This window comes from Cornus florida, unplaced genomic scaffold (genome assembly GCF_030987335.1).
Source record: "Cornus florida cultivar Cherokee Brave unplaced genomic scaffold, ASM3098733v1 CherokeeBrave_3.0.0_Hap2_Chr02, whole genome shotgun sequence".
NCBI classification, from domain to species: Eukaryota; Viridiplantae; Streptophyta; class Magnoliopsida; order Cornales; family Cornaceae; genus Cornus; species Cornus florida.
Window position 1 is genome coordinate 42,641,779 of NW_026775572.1, and position 9,827 is coordinate 42,651,605.

General features: G+C 35.9%; 1 protein-coding gene and 1 non-coding gene across 3 annotated transcripts; one reads left to right on the forward strand and one right to left on the reverse strand.

Moving 5' to 3' along the window:
- Positions 1-1,587: 1,587 nt before the first annotated feature.
- LOC132294789 (pentatricopeptide repeat-containing protein At1g69290) lies at positions 1,588-9,443 on the reverse strand. Of its 2 annotated transcripts, XR_009478211.1 has the most exons (2): positions 6,436-9,443; positions 1,588-2,365 (listed from the first exon to the last, which is right to left on the reverse strand). XR_009478211.1 is itself a non-coding variant. In XM_059792772.1 (1 exon), exon 1 carries the CDS (start codon positions 9,400-9,402, stop codon positions 7,441-7,443), a length of 1,962 nt encoding a protein of 653 aa, XP_059648755.1. In that variant the 5' UTR covers positions 9,403-9,443; the 3' UTR covers positions 6,260-7,440. The 2 variants fall into 2 exon arrangements, 1 of the variants encoding a protein (XP_059648755.1); XM_059792772.1 differs by lacking the exon at positions 1,588-2,365 and having other exon boundaries at positions 6,260-9,443.
- Positions 9,444-9,541: 98 nt separating this feature from the next.
- TRNAN-GUU (transfer RNA asparagine (anticodon GUU)) lies at positions 9,542-9,615 on the forward strand. Its single transcript has one exon. It is a non-coding gene; the product is annotated as a tRNA-Asn (tRNA).
- Positions 9,616-9,827: the final 212 nt, after the last annotated feature.

Consider the following 9,827-nt stretch of genomic DNA (forward strand, 5'->3'; position numbering starts at 1 on the left):
TGAAGTATCTATACCGAATATACTTAAAATTTCATTCTATTTTATTAAATATAGTTGAATGATTAAAGCCGTATATATATTTTAACACCGAAACATCCGCTCTGCGATTATATTAAATATTTATTTACCAAAAATAAAAAAAAAAAGACAACACCTTAAGGCGTCATGTGCGAGCGAGAGCGACCTACCCATTTGTTGGTGAAGAAAGTTGAAAGACAAAAACTATCCTAAAGAGAGAAAATGGCACATTGCAAGGGCTAGCTCATCATAGTAAATTAATTTGTTATTTTCTTTTTCTTTTTTTTTTTTAATTTTAAATTCACATTCTCACTCAATCCTAAATTTTCTATTTGAGAATATGCCAAATATAATAAATTACAGCCTTTGTCTCCTTTTTCTTTTAAAAAGTAAAAGAGTCCATTCATTCTCCACACCCGTTCATAATTTTTTTATATAAAATTATCTATATTCATTAATTTTATTATATTTCATTAAATTTTAACTATAACTGTTTACAATAGAAGGAATACCACGGGGCCACGACCCTTATACTATAATTCATTTCCACCTGCTTAAATGACATACTATACAAAATGCAATTAAGCCTAAAATCAAGTCTACATATATTGACCCAACCAATTTAGCATTCAAAAGATTATTATCGATGTGACCAATTTCATAAAACCAAGCATTAATAGAACCATCTAGATATAAATCAATATAATATACTACCAACTAAAAAATTAAAAATAAAAAAAGACAAATAAAATACCACTATAATGTTAAAAAAAACACATTAACCATACACAAAGCGAGTTTTATACATAAATCAACCACATTTACTAAATGATTCTCTTCACCCACTCTTCTTCTTGCTCTTTAACATAACCAAACACGAGAGTTTGCCAATATGGTGTCATTTGCCTGCAAAGTCAACAGATATTAAAACAAAAAACCCACCAATTCAAATAAAAATGTGTAACCAGTTAAGGCAATTGCTGCTATAGACCTGTCCAGTGGGAAAAAAACAGGTACCATCGAATTCGAGGGATATTTGGCGCTCAAAATCATATGGATTTTACTGCATATCAACGGGATACGCAGAAACTGATGCAATGTGTGGGTGAAAAGAGCATGATTAAGCACAGATCAAGCAATTTTCTTTTTGGATCATTGATAGTCCTGAGTTGCAGCTTTTCTGAAAGTTTTCTTAAAATTGCAGCGTCATGGTCCCTGCCTTCTGTGCATGGCTAAATCCCGCATCCGTAATTAGCTAGGTCGCTAGAGGTTCATGCTAAGGGGTAGGAGTCTTGTAGCGCACATCTCAGACGCTATTTCCCTTTCCCCATATGCCGTATGTATGACTAGTTCAACGCATATTGATTCACGTCTGTCTCATTTACAAATCAATGGGCAAGAATAAATGCGAGCAAATAACAACTCTCTCAGGCCCTGTTTGGTATCTGTTTTGCTTTTGTTGTTTTTGTTGCAGGCCTGCTACAGTAGACCAAATGAAGCCCAAAACATGTTTGGTTAGTTCTATTTTGTTTTGTACAATGATAAAACATTTCAATAAAAAAAGCCCAAAAACTGAAACACCGAAATGATGTTTTAACTTGTTTCGGCACCATTCGCCCATAATATTCACTGTAGCAGAGGAAACACCCAGCCCAACTTAAAACATACTTGCCCTAGGTATATAAACATTTTAGGTCATTTTGGACAACTTTTTCTCTCTCCTCTCCTGATTATGTCTCTGGCAATTCGAGGGCGATTTCAGATTTCACCATCACCGATCAGTTAAGCCCTCGATTTGCTGGTTTTGCTCAAATACAACATGATTTGATTTTGATTTTGTGGTCATCTTTCTCCTCTAAAAAAATAGAAAGTAAGTTCAGTAAATTATAATTTTAATTTTGTTTTCATGTTCATCTTTCTCTCTCTAAAAACGGTATCTGGGTTTGGGTTTGAGTATGGTGATTACAGAGATAGATATGAGAGTGAGTGACAGGGTCCAGAAGTTGCAAGAATCCTAAAGTTGTTGCCTCTCGTCTTCTCCAGCAACGACGATGCCGGAATCAAGAAGTAGTTGATGTGGTTGAAAAGCGAGAAACAGAAGACTTTGATAGAGGAAATTGTCAGTCCAAATCATACATCAGTCCAGCGACCCAATGAAATTGAGGCATAGTTGTTTGAAATTCGATGAAATCGTCACTCCAAATTTGACTAAATTAGGCAGGCGAGAGCTTTTCACCAATAATCGTTTCTCGTCTTCCTTTAACCCAGGGCTGTCAATGGGTGGCCAAGGAGGTGAATTCATCAACAAGTCAAGATCTAAGCTTCTTTGCCTTCCCAACTTCCTAGTCTGCAGGCCAGAAGAGAAGAGTCCAAATCTGGTTAAATTGATTCTATTATAATCCCAAACACTTGATTTTCAGACAACACAAAAATAAAGCCAAACTGTTTTTCAGAAAAGATGACCAATTATAATTTTGTGGTCACCCTTGAGCAAGACAGACAGAATTTTTCAGAAAAGTAGGGAGCAATTTTTCTGGACATTTTTAAAACGCACGACCTACCTTTTCACAACAAAATATCGTCACGTACTTTCAATTTTTTTTCTAAAACACTCCACAACAAAAACATTGTTTCTGTTTTAGCCAAAAACAAAACGCCTGAAACAAAGCGCATCCCAAACGGACCCTCATTTTCTGTTCGCTAAGAAGAAACCCAAGTTATACAGATCATTTAACTGAACAAGGCTTAATAAAGTGTTGCACTTTTTCCATTAAGCAAACAAACATGATGCATGTGTATTGGACTTTTATCTATTTTCTTTTCTTTTTCCTCCACTTTCTCAGCAACCCAAATGTTTATTTTAATTAACACAAACAACAATTAAACATAATACAATCAAAACAAACAAAAAACTGAAAATAAAATAACAAATCAGGAACCTGAAAGACCTTTATGCCTTCACTCCCAACTGGAGAAGCTCTTTAACTGAACTGACAGTAACCCACAATGATTCAAGCCCTCAAACCTTGTCATCTGTCCTTCAATTATTTAAATAGAAGGCTCGATAGCTTCACCTTCTGAACCAAATTGTTTTATATCTCATTTCAGCACTTGGGCATCCCAGATATGACCTTTATGGACTCAATAAGTTGACTTAAACAATATGTACTTTTAATGACTTACGTAAGGGATTCTTTTAATGGCTACTGTTATTTCTTTTTAAATCACTGGCAAGTATACAAATCTATTCGAGTATAGACATGTAGAAACGAGGTCGGGATTCTTAGAAAAATCAGGAAAACCAATCTAAACCTAAATTAATTTAAATCTAACCTAGTTGAACAAGTTGGTTCATTTGAGAAATTAAAACAAAACATGCAAATAAAATGAGATTCAATCAATATAAACAAGGGTTAATTTCATTGACGCCCCTTCAAGTTTGGCCAAATTTCACACGGAAACATCTTTCGAAAATTACTATCACTCAAATCCCAAATCACTTTTCCGTCAATGGCACCGTTAAAAACGTGCAAAATGACAATTTTACCCTCAATTTTTTAATGCTTTTTATTTCAAAATATCAAAAAATTAAAAGGACTAAAATACACTTAGTCTAACACCAACACCTCCCTGCCATCCGAAGTCACCTAAAAAAGGTAAGTCATTTTCCTCTCTCTTGCTTTCTCTCACTATAACACATTACTTCTCTGGTCAAACAATCATAAATTTAAAGACAAAATCCAATGAAAGCCATTGAAAAAGAAGTAATCATCACCAAGAGAAACAGTCAAAAAGATCTCAACACCTTCTGAAATTCAAAGAAGCTCTCAAATCCTCTCACTACCCTGTGTCTATTTATATATATATATACACACACACACACACACATATATGTATATGTATATAACTTTATGGAGCAATTTGTACAAAAAATGAAAGAACCCACCTGGGTTTTCAACCTCTGAAAATCTCGTGAATCTCTTTGAATTTTTTTAATGTTTCTCTCTCTAAAACTCCAGAACCACAAACCCCTTTATGAGTTGTTTTACCATTCTTTGTATCTGTAAAATACTTTTAACTCTTCTAAGCTATCTCCATCAATCTCTATTGCCTTTTCTCGAACATTTAAAGCCCAAAACAAAATATATAGGAGTAATAATCAAATGGGTGTTTCACAAAATTATCAAATGATATATATAAACATGTGTAATTGTGTATGCATCAGCGTAACCATAAATGGCTTAAGATTCCATCAATTGTCATATCAATTCGTATTCAAATTATTAATTGTAACAGCATGAAATTTGGTAATTCAACATGCAGAGAACTCAACAAGGTATATCATGATAAAATAAGCAAGACACCCAATTCTTGTGAGTATTGGTAATCGCGGATTGAAGCCTGACGCAGGACAGAACCAGAGGCGACGAGAGCTGCCCCTACCCATCTTGAATTTTGGCCAGCGGCGATCAACACATCTCGAATGCTCTCACCCTGTCTCTCTATCTCTCTGTTTCTCTCTCTATATCCATATATCACGAACCATCATAACATCTGGTTAGTTAATGATTTTTTTTCTTACATATATATATATATATATATATATATATATATATATATATGGGTATTTTGGTCTTTTAAATGATTTTTTTAGGGTTAAAGTGAATTTTGACTAAGTCAAAGGGTTACAATGTCTTTTTACATGTAAAAAGTAGTCTGACACTGACACGAATGAAAAGTAACTGTTGGGGTGTGAGTGAAAAACGGACAAAAAGTTTGTAATGTGAGTGATAGTTATTTTCGAAAAATGTATTAATGTGATATTTGGCCAAACTTGAAGGGATCAGTGTAGTTAATCCTAAAAACAATTAACTAAGGCATCAGATTCCACAACCATTAAATCCATAACCTTCTAAGTATTCATTAACTAATTCCCAAATTTAGAGTAGCAATCTAAAAATCAATCTACTGCTTTCTCAAGGTTTAGCAATAAGGCATACACGAAATATATATTTAAAGATATATTCTTCTTCGCTTAAAAGAGCAAATTCTAAGCATCGTATGTATCCAAAATATGAAAAACATAAGATCAAAGAAATTTATTATCAAGAGCTATGAAATCAAGCATTGATGGATTTAATATAGAATTTATAACTACTAAGAATACATGATATTAATGGTGAAAAGTTCTGAAATTCAATCAATCATGTGAAGCAAGAATCATAAACATTAAAATCATTCTTAAGGGAATTAAGTAAAATAAAACTAGAATATCATTTCATTAATGGGGTTTCCTCCTCAACTAAGGTTAAGGAAATTAGAATGACATAACTAACACTTTAAACAAACAAAAGAAAAAAACATAAGCAAAGGAAAAGAAGAAATAGCAGCTGCTGTAAAACAGCCCCAAAGCCATGCAAAAACAACCTTGAACCCCTAGCTCTCCCAGCCTTTTTTTCTCCTCCCCATTTCTGCAGCAGCAGTGGCTTATATATAGCCAAAATAACTCAGGCTACTTGCACAAGTAGTTGAAAGCTGCCTTTTGTTTACCTTTTACACATGCTAGTTGAACAAGTTGCTGCCCATTTTCACATGAAAATGCATAGAACACTACACAATCACAAGTAAATAAACCAACAATCTCTAACAAAACGTTTTACATAAACATACTACATAATTTAATAATAAGGACTAGTAAATATAATTTAGGGATAATAATCAACATATAAAATGTGCTCATCAGCTACCACCTAAATATGGAACTACCTTATTTTATGTTACTACCACCTAAATATACAGCAACTCAGTCTCCAAGAAAATACTAGAAAATATCATTATAATTAAGTGAGGTGTATTAATACCAGACCACTTAAACAACAAGCTACAACTTCCAATCATATTCTTTCTCATCTGTGCCAAGCTTCAAGGATCAACTAATTAAGGTTTTTTTCTTTTTTCTTTTTTTCATGAACTAATTAAGGTTACAAGTCTAATACATAATTTAGGAAAATAAGTCCTTAGAAATCTAAATGAAAAAATTCTAGTTTCTATCAGGCTACATTTTTTCAAATGACTTTCCAAAGGTTTGAAGTAAATTTGAAACTAAAACCTGATTAGGCTCTGTTTGGTTGCTACAAATCAATGGACAAAAAATAAGTACTAACAAATTAGAGATCTCTCATTTTTTGTTTGCTAAGAAGAAACCCGTCTTACACAGATCATTTATCTGAACAAGACTTAATTAAGTGTATACTTTCTTCATAAACCAAAAGAACATGATGCATGTGTGTTGAACTTTAATCTCTTTTTCTTTCTTTTTCCTCCATTTCCTCAATAACCCAAAAGCTATTTTATCACAGACAGCAATTAAAACATAATACAATCAAAACCAACAAAATCAAATAACAGATTAGGAACCTGAAAGAGCTTTATGCCTTCATTGACCGAGCGGATAAACTCTTTAACCGAACTGAGAGCAACCCGCAACGAGTCAAGCCTTCAAGCCTTGTCATCACCAAGCTATTCTCCACTGTCCTTCAATTATGTTAATAGAAGGCTCAATAGCTTCACCTTCTGAACCAAATTGTTGTACATCTTTAAGGCGCTTCAGCGCTTGTGCATCCTAGAAATGCCCCTTACAGACTAGATGAGTTGGCTCAAACAACACGCCCTTTGGCTTATCCATTTGAACTATATGATTTGAGCTCCATTTGAACCTTTATATAAGTGACTATTTTGGGGCAATTGGGAGAGACATGGATAAGAACATTGGTTTGAGTCATTTGACTTTTGATGGGTTGTTATGGGACAAATTGACTAACGTCCATCCTAGGATGAAAAACCTTATAAGAGGCAGTTAGGGAGGTGGCATGTGCAGATCTGTTAGTTGGAGCCGAGGAGGTGCAATTATGGATGAAGAAGATGGTGCTAGCAGCTCTGCTGTAAGATGGTTCAGTGGTGATCCCTCCATTCAATTCCACCATACCAAACGTGGCCTCAAGACCTTCCCCCACATGCACATATCACACAGCATTATTGAAGAGCAAATACAAGGCTCTGCAGCTACCATCCCAAGCAAACGTAGTCAGAATCAGGTGCTTGTGAAGTACTAGCATTCTGACCAGCCTGGTTTTTGAAACCGCAAAAAGTTACTGTTTTCCTAATAATCATTTTTCTCAAGTATCTATAAAAATAAAATAAAATGATCATCTTCTTCAGTTTCCATTTTCAATGCTGCCCAGTAGCCTACAAAGTTCTATTCTGCATCTGAGCTATGGCAGCTTGTGATGCAGAAGTTTTCAAAAGCAACATGCTACTTTAGTCTGCTGAATTCCTTTTTACCAACTTCCATAATCACTAACCTCATTACTGAGAGAAGAAGCTTGAGTGAAAAAATAAGCAGCACAAAGATGTGAAGTTCATTCACGCATTCAGACCAGCCCAATTCTTGAAAGCAATAAGTGCTTCCATTTTCCTAAAGTTTCTCTTTCTCAACTTCGATACTTTGAGCTTCTTATGCTTTTCCATGAATATTTGCTTGTACCTCCACTTATCAACAAAAATCTTCATCTCCTGAGACTTCTCCACGACTTGCATCACCGCATCAAAGAAACCACCCTTTACCAGAGCATAAAGAAATGCTTCAACCAAGTTGTGGTCTAATTTGAACCTCTTCTCTCCATCGACTGAAACTCTTCTCTTAACCTCATTCCACAGCATCAAAACACTGAAGTACTTTTCTGCAGTTGCGTACCCATTTATGAGGGAGATGTATGTCTGCTCATTTGGTTCAAACTGAAGGAAAATCATCCTTCTGAAAGTCCTCTTTGCATCTTCTAACCGTCCAGCCTTGCAGAAGGCGTGAATAATTGAATTCCAATCATGCGTACCCACTTCAACTCGAGGGTCCTCTACAACCTCATCTAAGAATGCTGCCATTAGCTCAGGCCGGTGGTTCTCTGTTAAACCTGTCATTATGGTCAAATAACTTCCTTTCAAGTCAGGTATTCTTGCTTCTCTCATGTCCCTAAACAGAGAAAATGCTGATTGAAAATCTTGGCTTGACATGGATGCTTCTATTAGAGCATCATAGCTACCAACATCTAATTGGAGCCCTGAATCACTGATCTCCGCAACCAACTGAGCAGCTTCAGCTGTTCGTTGCTCTTTGCAGTAAGCCTGTAAGATTGACACATACACTCCAAGCCCAACACAACCTCCCTGAGCACTCATTTCATTAAGAATGCTTTGAGCCTTATCTAGAAACCCAAGATTAACACAAGCATTGACAATTCCATATCCAATAGATCTATCAGCCACAGTCGATGAAGGCTCCAACTTTTGGGCTTCAATTATCAAACTCGTTAAATTTTTCATACCGGTTTCAAGAAATGCTTTTACCAGTTCACTATAAATTTCTTCCCTAAAACATGAATCTTGTCCATCTCCTTCTCTGATACTACGCAGAACAATTGCTGAAACAGACTCCAATTTACCTGCCTTCACATACCCACTAATCAAATTACTGTAAAACACCCTTTTGTTCGAAAAACCAAATCCACTCATCAAATCTTCTAACTCAATTATCTTTTCTTCAAGCCCTTTCAATGCATACAAATAAGCAAGAAATCCGAAACTCAACTCATCAGGCTGAACACCAAAAACCGACATTGTTTCCACCACTTTTTCGGCATCACTTACTGATTCAAGGTCGCGGCAACACCCCTCCAACGCCGCATTACAAGCTATCAAATCGGGTTTCATGAAACCCAACTTTTCATCTAATGCAATCCTACAATTCTCATTGAAAACCTGCAAAAACGCTACAAAGCTACCATTTTTCCTACTAATATCAACCAGAACATTACCCCAAACGCTAAAAGGTACAAAATATCGATTCTTGAACATGCACTTGATCAATGCAAAAGCAGGGGCACCAGTATTAGCCATTTTCATTGAATTCAAAAGGGTTTCAACAGTTCCATACTCCAACAATTTTGGGTTTTTCTCTAGCAAGAAAACCACAGAGGCAAAAGCCCTCTTGAGATTGTGGGTGTCAGTGACTGAAGACAAGTGGGTGATGAGAGAGTTGGTGAGAGGCTTACTTGGGAATGAAGCGCTACTGGTGAGGGCCTTGAAGGACTTCCATGCCTCATCAGTGCTGTTGCTGTTGAGGGATGTCTGGAGGGTGGTTTCTAAACTGGTTTGGTGATCTAGGGTTAGGGTTTGTGAGGTTGTTTCTTGGGGTTTGAGTGGGTTAGAGGAAGTGGGTGTGGTCTTTTTCAGGGCAAAGATTGATGGTTGTAGGAAGGAATAAAGGGATGGGATTTCAGGTTCAGAAGAGAAGCGCCTTTGTGGAAACAACGACAGAGCTCTTCTCCACATTCTCTCTGCAACCCACTCTCTCTCTCTCTCTCTCTCTCTCTCCCCTCCCTCCACCCCCCATGTTGTTGTAGCGTTGAAAAAAAGGAAAAACTTGTGTGCTATATGTATAAATATATGTAGTTATTGATTCCAAAACAAAGCTGGAATAGCTCAGTTGGCTAGAGCGTGTGGCTGTTAACCACAAGGTCGGAGGTTCAAGCCCTCCTTCTAGCGCATTTTTGACATACCATCACAATTAATATTCTTCCATCTTGTTTTTTTCTTTCTGGTTCTTTTTGATTCTTCATTTGGGTGGGTAAATAAATCATTGACATAAAGATTTGAAATCTCAACCTTTTATTCGAAAGGAGGAAGAAATGTCGCCTCAACTAGTCACTGAGCAATAATTCCAGTGACAACTTTATTTCCTACTTACGTATCTAAAA